General features: G+C 45.4%; 1 protein-coding gene and 1 non-coding gene across 2 annotated transcripts; one reads left to right on the forward strand and one right to left on the reverse strand.

Moving 5' to 3' along the window:
* Positions 1–792: 792 nt before the first annotated feature.
* LOC139411066 (thioredoxin reductase 2, mitochondrial-like) lies at positions 793–25,532 on the forward strand. Its single transcript, XM_071156884.1, has 17 exons — positions 793–902; positions 1,246–1,311; positions 2,182–2,238; positions 2,404–2,548; positions 5,002–5,076; positions 5,503–5,581; positions 5,754–5,816; positions 6,234–6,304; positions 12,234–12,253; positions 12,533–12,624; positions 12,940–13,114; positions 17,930–18,066; positions 19,776–19,871; positions 20,853–20,945; positions 21,677–21,748; positions 21,982–22,079; positions 22,952–25,532. Exons 1-17 carry the CDS (start codon positions 827–829, stop codon positions 23,073–23,075), a joined length of 1,539 nt encoding a protein of 512 aa, XP_071012985.1. The 5' UTR covers positions 793–826; the 3' UTR covers positions 23,076–25,532.
* Positions 4,691–4,767, reverse strand: trnat-agu (transfer RNA threonine (anticodon AGU)). Its single transcript has one exon. It is a non-coding gene; the product is annotated as a tRNA-Thr (tRNA).
* Positions 25,533–26,152: the final 620 nt, after the last annotated feature.

Consider the following 26,152-nt stretch of genomic DNA (forward strand, 5'->3'; position numbering starts at 1 on the left):
GAAGTGGTGTTGGAGGGCCAGTAGGAGGCACTCTTTCCTCTGGTCTAAAAAAATATCCCAATGCCCCTGGGCAGTGATTGGGGACACTGCCCTGTGCAGGGTGCCGACTTTCGGATGGGACGTTAAATGGGTGTCCTGGTTCTCTGAGGTCATTAAAGATCCCATGGCACTTATCGTAAGAGTAGGGGTGATAACCCCGGTGTCATGGCTAAATTCCCAATCTGGCCCTCAAACCATCACGGTCACCTAATAATCCCCAGTTTACAATTGACTCATTCATCCCCCTCCTCTCCCCTCTAACTATTACCCAGGTCGTTGCTGTAAATGAGAACGTGTTCTCAGTTAATTTACCTGGTAAAATAACGGATAAATAAAATAAACATTTAAAGGATATACAGCTTCATGTATTTTACCTGAAGCCACAACACGAATGTATTGCAGAAAGTTGTGTCAATTCTCTTATAGCTTTCTTGTCCGCATGGTTAAATGAGACCTGATGTCATCTATCAAAAAACATGCTAATACCAAATCAGTTACTCTTTGGAATCCAACAGTGTAAATATTCCTATTTTAAATCATATTTCACAAACTGCTCCTGAATGTTTCATTTCTTGGACAAGCCTGACCTAGTCTATCAAATATGTATTTATTACGTAGCTACTACAGTAGCAATTTATCTAATGTTTTATTTCCAACACTACAACGCCATTTCAACTTTGCAACATTTAACAACGTTGCGTTAGTGAATGTGCCTCACATAGGTAAAATAGGTCAGGCAGATTTCCAGACGCCTATGACTTCGTGAAGGTCCTTTTGTAAGAACAACATGGCAGCCTTATGTAGAGTCAGACACCGGTGGAAACGCACCAACTGCATTCAACTTCTTACGAGAAACTTGACCGGTAGGGAGGTTGTTGCCATATTACTAGTTAGCTTGTGACAAACTGACAGATTATCGCACAGCGTTTAGTTTTTATGTTTGTTACACTACAGTGGCTAACATGACCCTGCTAACGTTAGCTAAGCTACCTGTCAACGCCAAACAAGCTGTCAGTGTGAAGTATTCCTTGCCGACATTAAGTGTCTTTGGTATAATTAACATGCTATTTTCAAATGCTCTTCACTCTGCACTTGTCAGCTTGGTTTCTAGATGAGTAACCTCAGGCATACATGTTGGCTGTGTTTATTATGGTCTCACTATCAGCATTGTCCAATAGAGATGGCATGGCATTTGGTTTGTTACAGGAACGTTTGACTATGATCTCGTCGTTATTGGTGGTGGCTCTGGGGGTCTGGCTTGTTCCAAAGAAGGTGAGTGTCTCGATCTCAGCATTAGTATTACAATACGTTATGAGCTAGGGACTTACCTTTTGTTTAGTCGGTGTTCTTGCGCAGGGGTTCACTAACTTTCACTCCGCGTTGGGGAACATAGCGCCCAAGCCTATTTTTATGGGCACACGCACCGTTAAAACCCCTCTTGTTGGCTGAGAGAACATTTGGCAGGCTTTAAGTTTATTTTCTGCAGTTCTATACATTTGGTAATTTGTCTTGTGTGTTCATATGATATTTGAGTAAGTAAAACGTTGCAACAAAATCAATGGGCTAAAAAACGTTAGCTGACATGGGCTAGTTGATCTTGACAATTCTGACAAGTTACAAATAGCTCTCTACGGTCTGCAATGATGGACATGACTAGAGGAAAACTGCTGATGCACTACCCAATTTCGAAATTGCACCTTGTGCATTCTACTATTACAACTTTCAGTAGTCCATTAAATTGTCAAATATAAATGGTAAAGTACAGATACACAAAAACACTACTTAAGTAGTACTTTACACCACTGGGAACCACTGTTCTTGAGAATAGTATACAATCATGTACCCCAGATGGTTTGTTACCAGGTTGACTGGCTCAATGGACCCTTGTATGAGAAGGTTCTATATGTGGGATAATGTCTAATTCACAGGAGGATGGTGGCACCTTAATTGGGGAGGACAGGCTCGTGGTATTGGTTGGAGTGGAATGGTATCAAACACATGGTTTCTATGTGTTTGATACCGTTGCATTCGCTCCATTCCAGCCATTATTATGAGCTGTCCTCCCCTCTGCAGCCTCCACTGGTCTAATTGAGCTTTACTGAACGTGACGATTGACCGAAACATCATGTGCTCTGTTTTCAGCGGCTCAGCTAGGACAGAAAGTTGCTGTGTTAGATTATGTGGAGCCGTCAGTTAAAGGTAAGAGAAATGTTACACTGACTGTGCATTCCATCATAATCAGCTTAACTTGAACCTTAAACACATTTCTCCTTCCTTCTCTCGGAGTAAAGAAACCCTATGCATGTTGTGACCAATCTGCATGAATATAGAAGATAAACAAAACATCTCATGCTTCCCTTTCAGGTACTAAGTGGGGCATTGGTGGTACGTGCGTGAACGTGGGCTGCATTCCCAAGAAGCTCATGCACCAGGCTGCTCTGCTGGGCACAGCTCTGAAAGACGCTCAGAAATATGGCTGGCAAATCCCCGGGCCCATCTCCCATGACTGGTAAATCTCATTAGTACGAGAACAATGGAAACCTGTGGATATGCACATTTCCTGAACTATTTTGTAAAGCAATAGCAAAATTCTTGAATTCCCATCACTAGATTGAATAAATAACAAGATATATACAGTACCCCCAAGCCATAAGACTCCTGAACATCTAATCAAATGGCTACCCGGACTATGTGCATTTACACCGCCGCTACTCTCTGTTTTTATCAGGTGCCTCCGCACATTGACTCTGTACTGGTACCCCCCTGTATATAGTCTCGCTATTATTTTACTGCTGCTCTTTAGTTACTTGTTACTTTTATTTCTTAATCATATTTTTTGAAACTGCATTGTTGGTAAGGGGCTCGTAAGTAAGCATTTCACTGTAAGGTCTACTACACCTGTTGTATTCGGCGCATGTGACTAATAACATTTGATTTGATTTTACCAGTCAAAAGTGGACACCTACTCATTCAAGTTTTTTTTTGTTTTTTTTACTAAATTGTAGAATAATAGTGAAGGCATCAAAACTATGAAATAACACGTATGGAATCTTGTAGTTACCAATATAATTTATATTTGAGATTCATCAAAGTAGCCATCCTTTACCTTGATGACAGCTTTGCACACTCTTGGCATTCTCTCAACCAGCTTCACCTAGAATGCTTTTCCAACAGTTTTGAAGGAGTTCCCACATATGCTGAGCACTAGTTGGCTGCTTTTCCTTCACTCTGCGGTCCAGCTCATCCCAAACCATCACAATTGGGTTGAGGTCGGGTGATTGTGGAGGCCAGGTCATCTGATGCAGCACTCAATCAATCTCCTTCTTGGTCAAATAGCCCTTACACACCCTGGGGGTGTGTTGGGTCATTGTCCTGTTGAAAAACAAATTATATTCCCACTAAGCTCAAACCAGATGGGATGGTGTATATCTGCAGAATGCTGTGGTAGCCATGCTGGTTAAGTGTGCCTTGAATTCGCAATAAATCACATCACAGACAGTGTCACCAACAAAGCACCATCACACCACCTCCTCCATGCTTCACGGTGGGAACCACACATGCGGAGATCATCTGTTCACTTACTCTGCATCTCACAAAGACACAGCGGTTGGAACCAAAAATCTCAAATTTGGACGATTTCCACCGGTCTAATGTCCATTGCTCGTGTTTCTTGGCCTTAGCAAGTGTCGTCTTCTTATTGCTGTTATTTAGTAGTGGTTTCTTTGCAGCAATTCGACCATGAAGGCCTGATTCACGCAGTCTCCTCTGAACAGTCCTCTGAGGCTGGTAACTCTAATTAACTTATCCTCTGCAGCAGAGGTAACTCTGTGGTGGTCCTCATGAGAGCCAGTTTCATCATAGCGCTTGATTGTTTTTGCGACTGCACTTGAAGAAACTTTCAAAGTTCTTTACATTTTCTGCATTGACTGACCTTCATGTCTTAAAGTAATGATGGACTGCCGTTTCTCTTTGCTTATTTGAGCTGTTCTTGCCATAATATGGACTTGGTCTTTTACCAAATAGGGCTATCTTCTGTATACCCACGCCTACCTTGTCACAACACAACTGATTATCCTAAATGCATTAAGAAGGAAAGAAATTCCACAAATTAACTTTTAACAAGGCTCACCTGTTAATTGAAATGCATTCCGCTTGACTACCTCATGAAGCTGGTTAAGAGAATGCCAAAAGTGCGCAAAGCTGTAATCAAGTCAAAGGGTGGCTACTTTGAAGAATCTCATATAATATCTATTTTGATTTGTTTAACACTTTTGTTTTGGTTACTACATGATTCCATATGTGTTATTTCATGGTTTTGATGTCTTCACTATTATTCTACAATGTAGAAAATTTTAAAAAATAATGAATTAGTAAATGTGTCAACTTTTGACTGGTACTACGTGTATATATATATATATATTTTTATACATAGTCATTACTAGGTTAAATGTTGGTCAATGTTTTGGATTGATAAGGTTAATGGACCCTTATATATGCCATCTAGTGGTAATGTATCAGTAAGACATGATGGGGGGGGGATTGACCTTGGTTGTACATTCAATACATTTGAGTCATTTAGCAGGAAAGACACTATTGTCCGGAGCGATTTACAGTAGTAGCGAGTGTATACATTTTGGGTTATTTTTCGTACTGTCCCCCGTGGGAATCAAACCCACAACCCTGGCATTACTAGTGCCATGCTCTACTGACTGAGCCACAGGGGAGGACTCCAGGATGTCAGCACTACATGGTGACTCTCGCACAGCTCAACATAGGGCGTCTTTGTGGTGAACTGAGGAATATTCTTTGAATAACACACTTCAGATCACTCATAATCCACCAATTTTATTAGCTGATTTAACGCCGAATGCTTGCCACGTAATGGACACTGAGTGAAAATGCGCATTGTTTTTATTTTGTCTTATCACAGATGCCTGTCCAATACCATGTGTTTTTCTCCAGGAGTACCATGGCAGAGGCTGTGCAGAACCACGTCAGGTCTCTCAACTGGGGTCACCGTGTCCAGCTTCAGGACAAGTGAGTGACTCCTCCTTACCTACAGCCACTTTAGATCATAGATTCTGTTGTCGACTTGAGCAGTGATTTTTATTTTATTTTTTATTTAAAAAATGTATACATACATACCTGTGTTTTGCAGCCCTTTTTTGTTATGACCTGTTGGTACACAGAGGTTACAGCGGTTCGGGAATAAATTATAAGCAGTGCTCTGACTGAATGGCTACAGGGCTAAACAGGTGTGTTTCCATGCCTGTATGTGCCCATACTCTCACAACCGATGTATACATTGTGCAAGCAAATCTCATATTTATTATACCCACTTTCATTGAAAACAGGTTTTAGTGATCTAGGCTTTACCTATCTCAGCCAAACCCTGTCTTTGCACAAGATCTCCTATGAGTCTTCCTGTGGTGTTTGCGCTGTCATAATGTTTGTGTTCGACAGGGAAGTGAAGTATCTGAATGTTAAAGGAAGTCTGTTGGACGAGCACACAGTGAAAGGGTTAACCAGGACAGGAAACGAGGTAACACTCATTTAAACTGGGAGTTAATGGCGACATTTTTAAATGTTCACCGTATCAGTCTTTTTTTTTAATGAATTGCTGTTTCACACAATTGAAAGGAGTATAATTTCAACACTGCCATGTTACATTTTTTCCTATTGAAGTTATCATGTCTCTCCCCCTTGTCTGGCAGATTATGCTGACTGCTAAGAATATTGTGATTGCCACTGGGGGGCGGCCAAAGTACCCCACACATGTAAGTATTAACCTCTTTGCTTCTCCGTCTCTGTGTGGTGTCCTTGCCCAGTAGACAGCTGCTGATAACACCACAGTGGATCTGAAGCTTTTGACGGCGTGGTGGTAAAACATGTCTGTCTCTGGGTGGAGGAGGAGGGTGCTGCGTCCCAAATGCCACCCTAGCTTTTCACTCTGTAGTGCACCACATGGGGAACAGGGTGCTGTTTTTGGGATAACCGATGGGTCCGAGGCCTCCCTCTGTGGTGTATCACAAGCTGCTGCTCACTGTCTGTTGATAACAAACTAACAAGGAGCAGAGATAACCTTCCTCATCTGTCCAACGGAGCTGATCTTTTACCAGAGGCTGTACTGAAAATTGTATGTTTCAAACGGACAGGTGTTGTTGTCTTGAACTGTTCTATTTCCTGTGTTGCAGATCCCTGGCGCAGTCGAGCACGGCATCACTAGTGATGATATCTTCTGGCTGAAGGAGTCCCCCGGCAAGACGTGAGTGGTACATCCTGTGACTAGGGCTGTGGGGGTCATTACATTTTGTCAGCTGGTGATTGTCAAGGAAATAACTGCCGGTCTTGCGGTAATTGACCAGTAATTAACATTAACACATTTACCATCTCCTGGCATGGCATACAAGCCACTGATGCAGATCTTTGGAACATCTACATTTTAACAAGTCTAATAAATCCATGTAATATAGCCTACACCTTCACAATAAATGCATTATTTATTTTAGACCGGTCTAAAGAAACATGATATGAAGAAAATGTAGTCTATTTAAGAACAGAATACTCTTGAGTTGTCCTTATGTTCGGTCCTGATTTGGCTATGCCAAATGGCTGTAGGCTACACTAGTTCATTTAGCAGACAAGATTTTCTTTGCGTTCCGTGGCATTATTTTATAGTATGAAGAATACAATTGAACAAAGCTGAATAAAACATATTTTCTCCAAACAATATCTGAGGGAGAGTGTACATGCGGCTATTCTGTGTTCACATTTAACAAAGAAACAGTTCCTCCTATATGCTTAATTTAGACATATTTTTATTTATATATATGTGTGTGTGTGTGTATGTGTGTGTGTATATATATGTGTGTATGTGTATATATATATATATATATATATGTATATGTATATATATGTGTGTGTGTATATATATATATATATATATATATGTATATATATATATATATATATATATATACACACAGTACCAGTCAAAAGTTTCAACGCACCTACTCATTCAAGGGTTTTTCTTATTTTTTACTATTTTCTACTTTGTAGAATAGCAAGTTTGGTAGACTACTAATGACCATCATAGCTTGGAGAAGCCTAGTTGCTGTGACTAAGCGGTCACGTGGAATTTGGCTGCGGTCATGACTCGTGACGGCCGACGTTCCGGTAATTCGGTCACCGTAACAGACCTCCCTGTAACACACATACCATGCAATACTGTACATCAGCAGACATACACAGACACTTCGGTTATAGTGACCGATCCAAGACACAGAGACGCTTCTACTAAGTGTTCTTCTCCTGACTCGGATTAGCTGTGTGTGTGGGTTTCCTGACGTTTGCTGAACCCATCTCTAATCCAGCCATTTAAACCCTGTCATCACCTGTCTAATTGGCCTCTCCACACTGTTTCCACTTGGAACACAATGGTGGTTTGAGTTTAATGTTTGTTAATGTAACTGTACAGTGTGCCACCAGTGTAGAGCAGAAGGCTGAGTTATCTGAGTCATCTGCACATCGAAAATCCTTGCTAAATGCAGTTTAGTCAGGTGGCCTAGCGGTGCAGAGTGTTGTGCCAGTAACCAAAAGGTCGCTGGTTTGAATCTGCCAATGTTCCCTTGAGCAAGGCACTTAACCCTAATTGCTCCTGTAAGTCGTCCTGGATAAGAGCGTCTGCTAAATGACTACAATGTCCACTGATCAAAAATATAAACACAACATGTGAAGTGTTGGTCCCATGTTTCTCAGCTGAAGTAAACGATCTCAGACATTTACCATGTGCACATAAAGCTCACACATCCCAGTTAGTGAGCATTTCTCCTTTGCCAAAATAATCCATCCACCTTACAGGTGTGGCATATCAAGAAGCTGATTAAACATGATGATCATTACTGGGCAGCAGGGCACCGAGTGGTTAGAGCATTGGACTAGTAACCGAAAGGTTGCAAGTTCAAATCACTGAGCTGACAAGGTCCAAATCTGTCGTTCTGCCCCTGAATAAGGCAATTAACCCACTGTTCCTAGGCCGTCATTGAAAATAAGAATTTGTTCTTAACTGACTTGCCTAGTTAAATAAAGGTAAAAAATAAAATTACACAGGTGTAATTTGTGCTCGGGACAATAAAAGGCCACTAAAATGTGCCGTTTTGTCACACAACACATTGCCATAGACGTCTCAAGTTTTGTGGGAGTGTGCAATTGGCGTGCTGACTGCAGGAATGTCTACTAGAGCTGTTTTCAGAAAATGTCATGTTAGTTTGTCCACCATAAGCCACCTCAAAAGTCGTTTTAGAGAATTTGGCAGTACCTCCAACCGGCCTCACAACCGCAGACCATGTGTAACCACACGTGCTCAGGACCGCCACGTCTGGCTTCTTTACCAGCTGGATTGTTTGAGACCAGCATACCCGGACAGCTGAAGAAACTGAGGAGTATTTCTGTTTGTAATTCAGATATTTTGTGTGGGAGAACTCATTCTGATTGACTGGGTCTTGCTCTACAGTGGGTGGACCTGGCTCCAAAGGCCCGCCCATGACTGCGCCCCTGCCCAGTCATGTGAAATCCATAGATTAGGGCTGATTTCTGATTTCCTTCTATTAACTGTAACTCAGTAAAATTGTGTTTCTATTTTTGTTCAGTATATATGCACAGTATTTCCCGTGTGCCAAACAAGGCTGTCTTTTAGCTTTCTACCACTAGAGGGCAATATGAACTCATACTGTAGAGTCCATTCTAAGACGATGCCACTCGGCGTGTAACGTGTTTCCCTGAACTTTCCTTCCCCTCTTTCAGCATCTTTCCAAAGCAATTATCACAAATATTTGCTCACAGCTTTCTATGGCGCTTTCAAGTGAGTGGAAAGAGCACTTGAGTCCAGGAAACCCTTAATGTGAGTGGGCCTTAGGTAGGGGTGCCTTAGGTAGTGGGGCTATTAGGTAGGGGCCTACTGTTGGTAATATCTGCCCTCAGGCTACTAGGGGTTAGGATTAGCAGGCCCTCCCGTGACTCTCCTCTCTTCAGACCTATCCCTCGCTACCTAGGAGGAGCCGTGTGTTGAGGAGTTGCTGACTAGTTGTTGTGCTGCTCTGCTCTGAGCTGTCAGCTGTGCAGGTGGGGTCTGAGAGGGTGTTTGAGTTGACAGGCTGGCGGAGGTAGTGGATGGCTCCAGGTGAGTGACGAATGCCTCAGAGGGGCTGGAGCACGCTCGCTCGCACACTCCCACGCATACGAGAGCGATGAGAAGTGTAGACATGAGTGTAAGATGTTTTATGTTGGCTTTTATTGCAGTATATAATGCACCGTTTCCATTTTCTAGGATTCTATATTTATTCTATGTTTCCATTCAAAATTAATTCCAGAGCTAAAGCACAGTGAACCAGGCTTGAAATATGCTGCGGTTTGTCATCCTTTAGAGCAGCTGAGGAAATGAGTCTGTGATGACAAGCTCAAAAGCACCCAGGGAGACTGTAACACATTGTATCCTTTCTTTCTCTGTAGTCACTACAGTGTGTAAAGGAGTTGAGTTCACATCCTGTATCTATTGGACACTGATCAAGTCTGCTGCCAATAGAACTCTCCCCTCTTAGGAACACTTGTGAAAGAGCTCTGTTATTGCGGCAAGCATAGCAGACACGCCAAAGGAGGACACTGATTCACTTATCTCTTGTCTGGACTGCTGAAGACTGCTCCAAGGTTATGAGAGCGACTCGTGCTAATTCTAAACTACGACAGTCCGACATACCCCTACATTCATTAAGGTGACTTTGGATTGGTATGTGAGGTTAATACACAAGCCCTAAACGTTTGATTGTGTTGTCTTTGTTGTAGGTTTCTCCTTATACTGCTTATCATTCAGCGGAGTCCAGTAACATTTGCAGGGCAGACACTGTATTACTATGTCCTCTCACTGGATCCCAACCCTCTGTAGTTCCTTGTTTTCAAAAGCAGCCATCCCCTGTTCACGCCTGGATGCAGTGTTTTTGAGACCCACCTGTGAGGCTGTACCTACTGTGTGCACATTGAACACCTCCACCCATGCTTTCAGACACCGCCAGCTGGATGAGGGAGAAAGAAAATTCCCAGAGACACTCTGACATGCAATATGACCATGCATAGACCCAGCCAGGAAAATGAGATGTCGTTGATGAAAGTGTGGAATCAGGTTAAAGCTCCTAGCCTAATCTCGACATAAGCCACCTCAAAATGTTGCACTAAGTGCAGATGTGCATTAGGTGGACGTGAGCAGCGGATACTGGCGCTCTCAGCGGCTAGCGCTAGCATGTGGGGGGCCTCGTCAGGGCCTGTGTGCACCAGGCTCCCTGAGCTGTCAGAGCCTGGGCCAGGGTAGAGAATCCTGAGGTGGGGGAGCCCTGGAGGGCTAGAGGGTGGGTGAAATAGGGAGAAGCTCTCCATGCGGGTGACAGGCATCACTCAGCAGAGGGATGTGTGGACTGAGCCCTGAACACGGAAACATTGCACACCCCATCCCCAGGGATTAGCCTGAATGCTAGCAATTAGCTCCACAAACAACGGTGGAGCTCAGGGCTGGATTAGAGGTGTGATTCACCTGGCCCACACAGACACACACACACAGAGAAAGACACAGACCCTGCCAAATCCTCCACCCCCTTGTCTTTTTCTCTGTTATGCATCCCCCCTGCATATCTTTCTCTGCCTGTATCTCTCTCTCTCTCGGTGTCTTGACTTTTTACAGTAGTGGGGCCTTCGATGTTCAAACAGCATTTTCAGCACTTTTAATTCAGAGTAAACATTTTTGATTTGTTTAGCACAGTATTCAAGATAATTTGAAAGAAAATGTATGAATGAATATAGTGTATCATATAGAAAAACACAGGTACTATATAACCTCCAACATATACTGTACTATACACTATATATAAAATAGTATGTGAACACCCCTTCAAATGGGTGGATTTGGTTATTTCAGCCACACCCGTTGCTGAAATGTGTGTAAAATCTAGTATACATCTATGCAATCTCCATAGACAAACATTGACAGTGGAATGGCCGTACTGAAGAGGTCAGTGACTTTCAACGTAGCACTGTCATTAGGATACCACCTCAGTTTGTCAAATTTCTACCCTGCAAGAGCTGCCCTGGTCAACTGTAAATTATGTTATTGTGAAGTGGAAACGTCTAGGAGCAACAACGGTTCAGCCGCGAAGTGGTAGGCCACACAAGCTCACAGAACGGGCCCCCCAAGCGCTTTGCGCGTAAAAATTGTCTCCTCGGTTGCAACACTCACTACCGGGTTCCAAACTGCCTCTGGAAGCAACGTCAACACAAGAACTGTTCGTCGGGAGCTTCATGAAATGGGTTTCCATGGCCGAGCAGCCGCACACAAGCCTAAGATCACCATGCACAATGCCAAGCGTTGGCTGGAGTGGTGTAAAGCTCACCGCCATTGCCCTCTGGAGCAGTGGAAACATATTCTCTGTGATGAATAATGCTTCACCATCTGACAAGCCAATGGACAAATCTGGGTTTGGCGGATGCCAGGAGAATGCTACCTGCCCGAATGCTTAGTGCAAACTGTAACTTTGGAATAATGAACTGGGGCTTTTTTTTATGGTTCGGGCAAGGCCCCTTACTTCCAAAGAAAATAAACCTTAACACTACAGCATACAATGACATTTTAGATGATTCTGTGCTTCCAACTTTGTGGTCACAGTTTGGGGAAGGCCCTTTCCTGTTAGAGCATGACAATGCCCCCATGCACAAAGCAAGATCCATACCGAAATAGTTTGTTGAGATCGGTGTGGAAGAACCTGACTGACCTGCACAGAGCCCTGACCTCAACCCCATTGAAAGCCTTTGGGATGAATTTGAACGCCGACTGCGAGCCAGGCCTAATCGCCCAACCTCAGTACCAGACCTCACTAACGCTCTTGTGGCTGAATAAAAGCAAGTCCCCGCAACAATGTTCCAACATCTAGTGGAAAGCTTTCCCAGAAGAGTGGAGGCTTTTATAACAGCAAAGGGGGGACCAACTACATATTAATGCCAATGATTTTGGAGTGAGATGTTCGACGAGCTGGTGGCCACATACTTTTGGTCATGTAGAGTATAACCTCCGACATACACCTGTACTATATAACCTCCAAGAGAAAGCATTTTAAATGAAAACGTAAGATTTTATGTATTTCTTTGTTTTTACCTTTCAGACTTGTAGTTGGTGCCAGCTGTATCCTTTTGACGGCGCTTGAACACGAGTCACTGGTTAGACTGTGTAGCGTCAGTGAGTTGTTGTGGAGTATGGTACTTGCCTGGCTCTAATGTTGAAGGGAAAAAGTGGTGAATTGCAGTTCGTGGTGACCCCTTCTTCCTAGACTGGGGTCACCTCTGTCTATCTCTGCCTGTTATGCTCTCGTTTCTCCGCGGTCAAATGTGCTTTAACTGAAGATAGACGAGGTTCCTCTATGAGAGCGTTTGTTGTTCTGTTTTCCTGAACACTGGTATGAAGATGTGGCACTGGAGTGTGCTGGCTTCCTGACCGGTATTGGGCTGGAGACCACAGTCATGGTGCGCAGCATCCCCCTCCGAGGCTTTGATCAGGTACTGCTGCTCTTAAGGAATTTAAAAACAATAGATTGTACACTATTTGAAATACATGTATGTCTTTATACATGTTTATACATTTCTGTCTTGTTGGGCAAACTGTAGCCACGATTCAGGTTTTAGAGATATGTAGGAAGTCAAAGTATAATTTATCACTGCTCTTTTCTAGATTTATTTTGTTGTCTTCTGATATTGGGGGCTTTACTCTACCAATATAAGTTTGGAATCATACTTTTCCCAATTTGGAGTGCTGGAAAGGTGATTTTGGGTTGTCAACAACCTACAATGATTTCCCTCTTGTGTGTGCTGCAGCAAATGGCAGGGCTAGTGACAGACTACATGGAGGCCTATGGCACCAAGTTCTCCTGGAGGAGTGTCCCTAAGAGCGTGGACAAGCTGTCCTCTGGGGTGCTGCAGGTGACCTGGACAGACGAACAGACAGGAAAGGACCAACGGGACACATTCGACTCTGTGCTGTGGGCCGTAGGTGAGTGTGTCTGAGGAGGAAGATGTACTCAGCAAAAAAAAAAATCCTCTCACTGTCAACTGTGTTTATTTTCAGCAAACTTAACGTGTAAATATTTGTGTGAACATAAGATTCAACAACTTAGACATAAACTGAACAAGTTCCACAGATGTGACAAACAGAAATTGAATAATGTGTCCCTCAACAAGGGGGGGGGGGGGGGTTGCATTAAGTACTGCAGTGTATTTGCTCCTCATGGCATGGACTGCACCAGATTTGCAAGTTTTTGCTGTGAGATGTTACCCCACTTTTCCACCAAGGCACCTGCAAGTTCCCGGACATTTCTGGGGGGAATGGCCCTAGCCCTCACCCTCCGATCCAACAGGTCCCAGATGTGTTCAATGGGATTGAGGTCCGGGCTCTTTGCTGGCCATGGCAACAGAAACCTGACATTCCTGTCTTGCAGGAAATCACGCACAGAACGAGCAGTATGGCTGGTGGCATTGTCATGCTGGAGGGTCATGTCAGGATGAGCCTGCAGGAAGGGTACCACATGAGGGAGGATGTCTTCCCTGTAATGCACATCGTTGAGATTGCCTACGATGACAACAAGCTCAGTCCGATGATGCTGTGACACACCGCCCCAGACCATGACGGACCCTCCACCTCCATTCTCCAGAGTACAGGCCTCGGTGTAACACTCATTCCTTCGATGATCAATGCGAATCCGACCATCACCCTTGGTGAGACAAAACCCGCGACTCGTCAGTGAAGAGCACTTTTTGACAGTCCTGTCTGTTTCAGTGACGGTGGGTTTGTGCCCATAGGAGACGTTGTTGCCGGTGATGTCTGGTGAGGACCTGCCTTACAACAGGCCTACAAGCCCTCAGTCCAGCTTCTCTCAGCTTATTGCGGACAGTCTGAGCACTGATGGAGGGATTGTGCGTTCCTGGTGTATCTCGGCCAGTTGTTGTTGCCATCCTGTACCTGTCCCGCAGGTGTGATGTTCAGATGTACCGATCCTGTGCAGGTGTTGTTACACGTGGTCTGCCACTGCGAGGATGATCAGCTGTCTGTCCTGTCTCCCTGTAGCGCTCTCTTAGGCGTCTCACAGTACGGACATTGCAATTTATTGCCCTGGCCACACTGCATGCCTCCTTGCAGCATTCCTAAGGCACGTTCACGCAGATGAGCAGGGACCCTGGGCATCTTTCTTTTGGTGTTTTTCAGAGTCAGTAGAAAGGCCTCTTTTGTGTCCTAAGTTTTCATAACTGTGACCTTAAATGCCCACCGTCTAAGCTTTTAGTGACTTAACGATCAATCCACAGGGGCATGTTCATTAATTGTTTATGGTTCATTGAACAAGCATGGGAAACAGTGTTTAAACCCTTTACAATGAAGGTCTGTGACGATATTTGGATTTTTACAAATTATCTTTGAAAGACAGGGTCCTGAAAAAGGGACGTTTCTTTTTTTTGCTGAGTTGTCACAAATTACTACATTAGGGTACTAAGTCCCTACTATTTTAGTAGTAGCTGGAATCACGTGTGTTAAGTAGGCCACATAACATAACAACTGGCTTTGCAACAACGTATCCTGAGATACTGTGTCAGTGGAACTACTCGTCGTCCTCCCTTTCCACTTATTTTATTGTCATCCACAATATAGTGCAGTGTCAGCAGACTGTGAGGGTATCAAGCTCAAAAACAAGGTAATAAAGCGTGAGTGATGGAACCACCAGGGGAAGTGTTAATCACACAGCCCAGCGCTGAGTCCTGGTTCTGGCTGAGGGGAGCAGGATGCACCCAGGCACGGGGGGTCACTGCATTCCCTCCTTTGTTCTCCCACTCTGCTCTGGGCTTTCCTGCCCGCCGTGCCAGCCCTGAGGAAACCAGGCTGCCCGGCCGCACCATCTCATCCACCACGCAGCATCTGCACGGCAAGGCCCTGTCTGTCTGCAGCTCTGCGCACCCAACAGACCTCTCTCTCTCTCTCTCTCTCTCTCTCGCGCCACAGTCATTTTCTCTCTATCACACCATGTCATTTGTCTCATTCCGCCAACCAGCACAATGGAGGGAACTTCCGCCTGGCTGCCCAGCCAATGTTTATTTGTGTTGAGGCGTCTTTGTTTCCCAAACCTGACCTTACGCCATGCCGAGTCCCAGCAGTGTGTGACTCTGCAGTACCAGCCAGGAGAGGCTAGAGCGGGTGTGTCTCTCTCTCTCTCTCTCTCTGCCTGTGGGACCAGGATATGGGTGACATTTAGGGAGATATTACGTTCTTCCCGCCCTGGCAGGTTGCAGCTCTCAGAGAGCTGGGGTTCTCACAATGTGAACATCAAGGCAAAGTGTCTATTCTGTCGAGTCACTGCACTCAAAACACCCAGACTTTGAGACTAATGGAAAATTGGCAGCCCAAACAATATTATATTTTGGTGGATAGACGTTCTTCATGGTTGAGATGGTGCAGACGGTGCAGGTCTCATCCTCACATGCACTCTCACCCAGCAGGGGGTAAAGCTTTCCCCAGTGTATGTGGGTTATATGACTTTATACTTACCTGATTTCTAGCTTACATTACTACCTTACTGTGTAGGCTACAGTCTATTGCGGGCTTTACCCTGATGTTGTCGTGCAGGGCAGTGAGGAAATCCACTTCTGGGCCTCTCCTTTTGAAGTGTGTGTGTCTGTCTGACTGGGAGTTATGAGTGGGCCTCTCGCCACTTCCCCAATGTTCCCTTTACACTACAGGTCAGACTGGGTCTGTGCCCTCAGTGGAGCTATAAAAGACTGTGGGTATGTCCCGATTCTCCACCCTTTTCTCAAAGAGTGCACTTGCATATTTCCTGTCATGGATTTAACAATGGTGGAATCTCCCTCGAGCCAATAATTACACTTGCATTGATTTAATGCTTGTAAATCAGTGTTGGAAAGTGTGCAAGTGCACACTTTGGGAGAAGGGTGGAGAATCAGGACTCAGACAGTGAACTACTCATAGGGAGGAATAGGAGGTTGGTGTTGGTGGGGACTGTCTGTTCCAGTCCTGTAGCTATGGCTGCTTCTCCATGGCCTGTCCTTCCTCAGGACCGCACCCAAGGCCAGGTGGCCAACAGCACAGAGGAGGAAACAGCTTATTTCCTCTGGGTGTACAACATAACGCTTCTCTCACACCTATTTGTGTTACCCCAACCCTTTTCCTCTCAGATTTTGAGAGGAACACCAAAAGAGGTTGAAGTTTGAAGTCTCCATGTGAACTGAAATGGTTGGATGTGAAGCCTCTCTGAGAGAAGCCTACTCCCCATACTCAGAGAAGTCTCTCTGAGCCAAAGTGCGGATCCTGATACAATCACATCTCTTATGCTCATTTTAGGCCTTTAATATGCTGCCTTCTCAGAAAACTATTTTTGGAGACGAAATAATCTATTTCCCAAAAATGCAGTCTTATTTTCTTCTCTCGTCTATGTTCACTTGATTGATCTAAAAAGCTGCCATGTAGGCCTAGTTGGTCTCAAGTCGTGCCAGGAAGCTTGTTGTGGCTAATTAGCTGTTGGGTCTTGAGATTTCCTCTGTGTGTTACAACAGTCTTTGTTCAGCGTAGTCCTATCAGACCTGCCTGTCATTACCCCTGTGTGTGGCTCCACACTCACTGAAGGCTCTTATCAGCAGAACCTCTTGTTGTGTCCACGCCACACAATGGAACAGTGGCACTCCAACAGTCTCCAATCCTAGATGGAGAAACCCAGTTAAGCAGGAAAGGCAGGCCGTGAGTGGCTGTAGTAGCCGAGTCTATACATAGAGAGAACAGAGTGGATACTGGTTTCGGATAGTCCTCCTGACAGAAATGATCTGTGGTTTGGTAGGGTGGGGCAAGACCTAAGAACCAACTTTTTGTAAACACAACTCATACTAGAATGTCCAACTATGCACTGTCTCTTAGCAAGGTATGTATGCAGTGTGTGTACATACTTTGAGAAAGGCAGTCATGACAGGTAGAGATCCCTGTGTTAGACCTAATCTGCATAGTTGAACACTGGTGGCTCTACATGGTCATGCTAGACTAGCCTAGTTCAAGAAAACCGCTGCTTTGAGCCTTACTGCCTGTCTCTCTACCACCCGTGCTGCAGTAAAGGACAAGCCCCTCGGCCCTCCCAGTCCCAGGTCTGGCTGCAACGGAGGAAGTTGTTCCTCGGCTCCAGCCAGGAAAAGGGTCTTGGGGGGGGGGGGGGGGGGGGGTTGTTATTCTTGTTGTCCGATAGCATCTACGTTGTACGTGGGTACCTCTAGGCCCTGCCGAGAAGCGGGGTTATTGTATTACCCAGGCAGGGAGTGAGAAGGTGGGGGGGGGAGGGGGAAGACGAGGGAGGCAGAGAGCCTCGACCAGGTCCCGGGCCGGTGCTGCAAGGGTGCTTGGTGTGCTCACCCATCACCATGGAGATGGGGCGACGAGATGGGCAAGCGTTGACAGCATCAGTCAACCGTACCCCAGGAAGTGGCAGAAATGACAACCAGCGCCCCAGGTGGCCTTCCTATCCCCTGCCAAAAGACAAGCCTCCATCGCTCCCCATCTCCTCCTCCTCCCAGCTGTGCGGATGTTTTTTCTTCTTCTAGCTGGATAAGATTAGCCTTTCTGTTGGATGGAGAGTCTCAGGACATGCCTTTAACTTATTCCCTTAGCGTGCCAATTCAATGGTATGTGTTATGAACACTGAGCAGCAGCAGTTGTTGTTTCTTTTCTAAGAATCTTAAGATTCCATTAACCTCCCCTCTCTCTCTCTCTCTCTTAACGTGTCACATAATATTGAGTTTCTGACTGTGTTTTCCTCCATCTTGACCATAGGCAGAGCCCCTGAAACCAAAACTCTCGGCCTGGAGAAAGTTGGCGTCAAGCTCAACAAAGAGTCGGGGAAAATACTTGTGGCCGCTGACGAATCCACATCTGTGCCGAACATCTACGCTTTCGGCGATATCGGCGAGGTAGGTGTTGATCATGTCCGTCATCCTCTCAGTGTACCCACCCAGCCTTACAACACCAACGTGAACCTCTCCAGGAATGTATGGAAGGCTGAAATGAGTGGTCCTACCAAGGCGACGCTTTATACAAGAAACCATTTGGTATGCAAAAAGTTGAAGTGATACCGTAGTTCACTGGGCACCATCAAATTTCATCATTTTAGATGTTGCCTATCTTTCCATTTGATATTGAAGCATATGGCTGGAGCTACACAGCAGATGGCGTGGGACAAGGACTCCTCTCAAACTGCTGTGCTGCTCTATCACAATACTCCTTCTACATGTATCAAATGTCAGTCCTGTCTTTTTAATGTGGCCAGCTGTGGATTTCCTAACTTCCACAGGCCTCTTCCAGACGGTTAGATTGACACAAGCGTTTGATGAGTCACTCTTAGCCCTGATGCCTGTCATCTTTTCACATACTGGGAGACTTTTTAAAAGGGGGTGGATTGATATTTAAGTCTATGTCCAAACAGAGCACCTTTTTGTGTAGAGACATTGAAGAGCACCTGTGGACTGCCAAGAAATGCATTACTATGACGCAGACCCAAGTGGTGTGTAAACACAGTTACCGAAATACCACCACACACACACACATTCAGACACACACACCTCCAGCGCCAGAGGAGCTGTCTTAAAAAACAGGATGTTCAGCAGCGGTGCTAATCAAACGGGTTGCTCATGACTTAAAGGGATACTTGGGGATTTTGGCAATAAGGCCCTTTATCTACTTCCACGGAGCCTACTAGGTACCATAGACCTCCAGTCATTGCGCTGACTCTAGTTAGCATTGACTAGACATAAACTGGACACAGACATAAAAAAAGCTCATCCGACTCTGGGGAAAGTAGATAAAGGGCATCATTGCCAAAATCCCAAAGTATCCCTTTGTCAAGCTTTCAGAAAGAATTCACCCTGCAGCTCTGCCCCTTCCTGTATTGTTAAGCTGTTGTTGTGAGTAGGCCTTTACACCTGTACCTGTATTCGGGTTGAAAATGGTAGCCTTGGGCACTGATAAGCTCCTAAATTGGTACGCATTGGCAGTACAGTATTTGCTCTATTTGACGTCAGCGCTCAGTGTCTCCGCTTCACAGCGCTGTGTGGGTTTTGACTGACAGCCGTTCGGAGCGTGAGCACCGCGCGCGACAAGAAGTTACCACCATCCCTCCTGCTAACTGTAAATTACGAGGACTCCATGTATTTTGAAAGATGACACGTTGAGGATTACAATAAATACCGCTTTGACGTCGTACAAGCAAACCAAACACCCTCGAGTCCAAATGTGCAATTCCCCACGAGTGTAAGGAGCTAACAGTCAGTTGGGTCGAGTGGGGAAATTGTTTGAGGATACAAAAGCAATGTTTGTTTTTGTGTGCAGGGCAGTTAAGAAACCTTTATTAGTCTGTGCCATTGTCATGGATGTGTGTTCAAGCCAGAGGCTACAGGTTAGTCTACACAGTAACTCACAGGCACAACTGTCCCCTCTCTCTCTCTCTCTAAATAGCCAAAGGGCCTGTGCTAAGGAGGTGCGCTCTGTGTGTGTGTGTGTGTGCGGAGCCTGCATGCATAGGTACTTTTGTCGGCTTCCCTCTGTCTGCTTCTCTCTCTGTTTATCTGTCTGTCTGTCTCCCCGTTTTCTCATGTCACTCATTAGCGTTGTTCTGTGTTTCCAGGGTCGTCCTGAGTTGACCCCCACAGCCATTAAGGCAGGGAAGCTCCTCGCCCGCAGGCTCGCAGGCCAGACCAATGAGCTAATGAACTACGACAACGTGAGTAGACACACACACCAAACACACACACTACTCCTATGCTTCCCCCCCACCCCCCATCTCTCCACAGCTTGTCTGTATGTGGCCTTTGATGTCTTTGTTTTATGCTTTTGTTTTAAGTGTTAAATCAGCTCCACTTCTGTGTATTTTGGGTTTTAATCCCTAGTCGTTGTTTTCCCTGGATTATGCAGCCTGGTCTGACTCATGGGGTTTTAATGGGACACACTGCACCTCTTCTGCACCTCTTCCAAATGTTTATTCCTAAACCATTCGTAATAATACTTATTGCTTAAATGCTTATTGTTTGTGCTCTAGTTTCGTCTTTGTTCCTTTTTTGTGGTCTTTTGTAGCATTGTTATATTACCACTTTATTTTACTCCCAATGGTAGATGGTAGGAGATACAGTAGATTATATTACCACTTTATTTTACTCCCAATGGTAGATGGTAGGAGATACAGTAGATTAGATTACCACTTTATTTTACTCCCAATTGTAGATGGTAGGAGATACAGTAGATTATATTACCACTTTATTTTACTCCCAATGGTAGATGGTAGGAGATACAGTAGATTATATTACCACTTTATTTTACTCCCAATGGTAGATGGTAGGAGATACAGTAGATTAGATTACCACTTTATTTTACTCCCAATGGTAGATGGTAGGAGATACAGTAGATTAGATTACCACTTTATTTTACTCCCAATGGTAGATGGTAGGAGATACAGTAGATTAGATTACCACTTTATTTTACTCCCAATTGTGGGAGATGGAGTAGGCGATGTGACCGGCCTGTAGTATGGGTCTGCCTATCTACAGTATCCTGCTATAATATTACTTTGTTTGTCTTGTTTCTTGTATCCTTGATTTTCTGTCTGTCCGGTTGCAACCCCACTGGAGAATTGCTGTGTGGCCTGTCTATCCTCATGTAACATGATGTAACAAGACTTTATGTGCCTTCTGATTGGTTGTGTCCCTAGGTCGCCACCACAGTGTTCACCCCTCTGGAGTATGGCTGTGTGGGCCTGTCAGAGGAGGAGGCTGAGAGCAGACATGGGAAGGACTCCATAGAGGTACAGTAGACCTAAACCACTAACATTATAGCTAGCTGATTTTCTAACTGAATGGAGGTCTGCTGAGGTATGCTGGGAAAGCTTTCAGTTCTTAAAGGATTGTGACTCCTGGTGTGCCTCTACTGCTTTATACATTTGTGAAATAGAAAGTGGTGTGATTGCGTGTGTGCCTCTCGCTCCGTGTGCCTCTCGCTCCGTGTGCCTCTCGCTCCGTGTGTGTGTGTGTGTGTGTGTGTGTGTGTGTGTGTACAGAGTGCCTCTCGCTCCGTGTGTGTGTACAGAGTGTGTGTGTACAGAGTGCCAGCTGCTAACACCTGCGCCCAGAATGCCCCGGCTCGTTGTAGAGCGAGGTGTAGCTCCACTGTGTGATTGACAGGTGAGCAGAGGGCCTGATTGACGTGTGTATCAGGTGCTGACAGGCGTTGTGTGATCTAAAGCACCGCGGCGGGAGAGGTGCACCATGGGTCCTGACAGCTGCCTGTGTGCATGGCCCGGCCGGCGACTTGTGTCGGCACGTTCCCTGGCTCCATATAAAACACACACCATGAAACCAGGGTCTGAAATGTACCTTTTTTTAAATCGAGCAAAGTGTTGTGAGAACAGTTTTGTAGTACCAGATTCATAGTGAATGATCTGAGATCCAGGGCCTACCTTTCACACGAGCAAGTATTGTAAAATACTATATATTGTTGGTGGACTAATGGTCATGTTGTCTGTTGTTCTCTGTCTAGGTGTACCATGCCTTCTACAAGCCTCTGGAGTTCACTGTGGCTGAGAGAGATGCCAGCCAGTGTTACATAAAGGTGAGAACATGCCCTCACAGTAGGGTTGCAAAATTCCCAGGTATTCCAGAAATCCCGGTTGGAGGATTCCCGTATGTTCTGCTTATTCCCTCCTGATTCCAGGAGTTTTTCAACCGGGATTTCTGGAAAACCTGTGAATTTTGGCAAAGTTGCAACCTTTACCTCCTTATGTCGCATCTGAAGTGTAGCCTGGAGATTTAGGGGGTGTAACGTTGCTTCTCTCACCGCCTAAGGTGGTGTGTAAGCGGGGTGGAGACCAGAGAATCCTCGGCCTGCACTTCACTGGCCCCAACGCTGGAGAAGTTACCCAGGGCTTTGCTTTGGGCTTCCAGTAAGTCAACCACTCTGCTTGATGGAGTTAGATAGGGATTCAAAGTCGATCATACAGATGTTGTAGGGTTGTGGTTATTTTAAGAAATTGCTCAACTGCTTTTTAAAAATGATTTTGGCTCTAATGTATAGTTATCATACTAACATATGTTAGATCTGTAGATTCATTCATCTAAAATGAATGGATGTCATGTACGTTGTAAACTCTACATATAGGTGAGTATATACGTGACAAGATGAGCCTTTATCAGTGCAGCAGAGATACTACACTAAACAAAAATATAAATGCAACATGTAAAGTGTTGGTTCTGTGTTTCATGAACTAAAATCATTTTCTCTAGCTTATTTCTCTCAAATGTTATGCACAAATTTGTTTACATCCCTGTTTGTGAACATTTCCCTTTTGCCAAAATAATTAATACACCTGACAGGTGTGGCATATTAAGAAGCCGATTAAACAGCATGATCATTACACAGGTGCACCTTGTGCTGGGGACATTTTAAGGCCCCTCTAAAATGTGCAGTTTGGTCACACAGCACAATGCCACAGATGTTTCAAGTTTTGCGGGAGCATGCAATTGGCATAAAGCCCTTTTGTGGGGAATAACTCATTATGATTGGCTGGGCCTGGCTCCCCAGTGGGTGGGCCTATGCCCTCCTAGGCCCACACATGGCTGTACCCCTGCCCAGTCATGTAAAATCCATAGATTTGGGCCTAATGAATTTATTTCCATTGATTGATTTCATTATATGAACTGTAACTCAGTAAAATCTTTAATGTTTTTGTTCACTATAGTAAGATAAACTTAAAGATGGGAGAATGGGTGGTGCCGGCTGTATGAATGAAGTCTCCATGTCTCTGTCTCTCTCCAGGTGTGGGGCCACCCTCACTCACCTGAAGGAGACCGTGGGGATCCACCCCACTTGTGCCGAGGAGCTGACCAAAGTCAACGTCAGCAAGCGCTCTGGGCTGGATGCCACGGTTACCGGCTGCTGAGGTTAAGCACCCCCTTCTCTGAACACACCTGAGCACACGGGAAGAAACCTCCTCGTAGAGACAGGGAATGTGTCCCTAATGTCACCCTCCTCTCTATGTAGTGTACTACTTTCAACCAGGGCCCATAGGGTTCTGGTCAAAAGTAGTGCACTAGAAAGGCAATATGGTCCCATTAGAGACGCATACAGGGAAGTAATTGTAATGCATATACACCCTAGCCACCTCATAACGGTCCATGTAGAAGCACTCTCTCCTTTCCCTGACATCCCAGTTCCACTGCATTTCAGGTCTCCACTCCGTCTTATAATTGCAGGTTCCTCCAGGTCATGACTGCAATGCTATATCTAGGTAAGGCTAGATTTGTGTCAGGTTTGACTAGTGGTCACATTAACCAGGCCATGGTTACCCAATCTAGCCCCTTAATGTATGTAGTATGTCCCCTTCTCCCATTTTGAAGGCCATAAGGAGTTCTAGACCCAGGTTCGTGAAAACGTCCAGACACAAGCAGCATCCTTTAAATAAACTGGCTCATAAATCAGAATTAGGGCCCATTCCAGTTTGTTGAAAATAACTGTATAAGAGAGAGAATGCCGGGCAACTAATGTTTCTGAAATATATTCAGCAAATATTGTTGTTTCTCCTCCTGTTCTTCCTGTCCATTAGTCTTGAAAGTGACACATGCGTTGCCCGGGTGACACTGATGGATGGGCCAAGGGCCGTCGCCGCGGTGACACCACCCGTTTCCCATGGACACACACAAACAGTCGGCGGGCAGGCTGTCAGTCAGAGAGGTGCAGAGCAGCACAGGGCCCAGTCTGGGCCAGAGTGCAGAGCCCCTGATTAGGCCTCCACTCATTCCAGCACTCTGCTCCCCCCCCTCTCACCTCCCCTCAACCCCAATGCACAAAGGAATACAGTGGGACTACAATAACAATCTCTGTCAGTCTGTGTGTGGGGACGCCTTGGCCAGCAACCTCTGGCAACCCAATCCCTCTATGGGAGAGATGGAGGGAAAGAAACTGCCTGGGCCACAGTGGTGGCAGTACCAAATGCTGCCTAAAGGTGGCGGTATTGTCCTCTTATTTTCTTCGAAAAACCTGCTAGTAAAGAAATGATAGGGTAGTGAAGTCGGTGTATAATGAATAAGCCCGGGCACATTCAAGGTGCACATTGAGATGTCTGTTATGGAATGAATGTGGAGACCATGGAGGCATTTGTAGCGCTAACTGATAACATTGTGTATTTACACGGCTGGCAGTTTAGCCCACAAAGTCATCACCCTCTGAGATAAGGCCGATTATTTATTTCACTTAACTGCCATTATACTATTGTGATTTTTACCAGTCACCTAAATGATGTCGTACTATTTAAGTCTTCCAACATGTCAAGTACACCAGTCCACTCTTCACCCAATCATCCTTTCCTACAAGTCCTGAAAGCAGAGAACTATGCAGTGCTGGACTGAGCTGGACAGGTCATGCAGTTTGAGTGGAGTGGGGAATGGTGGAGCTGAGGGGAGCTAAGAGCAGGGCACTGGGCTGGTTTATTTGTGTTTGAACTCTAATCTGCCATGCCTGATTAATGATCCTGATGAGGGGAGTGACAGCGCACTGCTCAGGATGATGGAGGGAGGGGAGAGAGGAGAGCAACAGCGCTACCAGGTTTATTTGGACCCGGGGTTGAGGCAGGGAGAGCGAGGGATGCAGCCAGACCAGGGGAAGAGGTGGAGGAGGGGGGTGGAGAGGTGAAGGAGGAGGTGTAGAAGGAAGGGGTGATTCCTGTGTGCTCCGTTCAGGGACGGGGTGCTGACTGAAGGACCCTGACCCCCCGCTCGGCAGGAACAGCTTGACTCCATCACCCACTACACATGCTGAGGCTGGGACCATCCAACACACACTGCCTGGGTGTATTTAGCCAGGCTTTCTCTCCCTTATTCTATATGCCTCATCTTAACGAGGCACTCAGTCCAGAGAGCAGGCTGCTGCTGCTGGGCTCAAGGCAAAGTTGTTGATCCCATCTAACAGTAAGTTCCTGTATTTTCTGCATGAAGCTGCCCAAACGCACAAGTCAGAATCATATTTATGACAAACATTAATTTGTTATTGTATTGTTTGAAATGTCTCTGTTAATTGTTGTTGATAGACAAAAGTGCCTTGGGCCTAGGGGCTTAAATGGGAGCGCAGAATCAGCCTCAGCCTTGCAGAATGTAATGCTTAGTTCCTCACAGGGGTCAGGGTTCAACTTTCAGGTCGCCAGCTAATGATAACTTGCGCTAAAACCCACATCTGGGGAGGGCATGTCTGATGACACCTGGCGACCAACTTTAGTTACTGTAAATATAGTAGCCTAATTCACAATGACGCTTTGTATTGCATTATTTATATGTAAAAAAGGAATAAAATATGAGAATGCACTGATGTCTCCCATTAAAATAATGATGTCCTCTGTTTCACCGGGCCTGCCTTTCTGTCTGTGTCTGTTGCATGGGTGTCTCCATCTGTGTGTGTCTGTGGCTCGATGATTGTTAGTTGTTAGTTAAGCTCTGCGTCGGAGGCTGTGCGGTGTAGTGCAGCCCTGTCACTCAACCCTCTGGACCAACAATGCCACAAATTCCTCTCTGTTTATTTGGTTAAGGACCGGGCTCTCACAAACCCAGAAACTCCTTAGGATCCCCAAACAGCTTCACCCCTGAACTGAGGCCCGTGTCACTCTGAAATCTGCCATCAGACCACTAGCAATGAAGATCATTGCGTGGCTCGTGAGTAATGGTGAACAGCAAAAGGCTTTGTGTTCTTTGTTTCCCTCCAGAAACGGAGGGAACTGGTTGACAACAGGTTAAATCCAGCTTGGTAGCACACTTAGCAGAACATGTAAACATGTCAAGGTGCTTTCAGGGATATTTTCAGTCTTAATCCGGCCCATTGAAGGTTGATCGTCTTAACTCTGAGTCGTCATTCACAGGGCCATTGTGACTTTAGTCTCTGAGCCCTTACAGCCAACTCTGGGAGCGCAGACATCCACACACACGTACAACGACACGCAGCCCCACGGCCGGGCCCAAAGCCCTGGGACGCGGG

Source organism: Oncorhynchus clarkii, chromosome 6 (genome assembly GCF_045791955.1).
Source record: "Oncorhynchus clarkii lewisi isolate Uvic-CL-2024 chromosome 6, UVic_Ocla_1.0, whole genome shotgun sequence".
Classification (NCBI taxonomy): domain Eukaryota; kingdom Metazoa; phylum Chordata; class Actinopteri; order Salmoniformes; family Salmonidae; genus Oncorhynchus; species Oncorhynchus clarkii.

Excerpts from the sequence above, each read along its gene's own strand:
- LOC139411066 (XM_071156884.1), top strand. The coding sequence starts at position 827 with ATGGCAGCCTTATGTAGAGTCAGACACCGGTGGAAACGCACCAACTGC. Across the intron at positions 12,254-12,532 it reads ACTTGTAGTTGGTGCCAGCT|ATGTGGCACTGGAGTGTGCT; the intron begins GTATCCTTTTGA and ends ACTGGTATGAAG. Across the intron at positions 21,749-21,981 it reads CCAGCCAGTGTTACATAAAG|GTGGTGTGTAAGCGGGGTGG; the intron begins GTGAGAACATGC and ends TCACCGCCTAAG.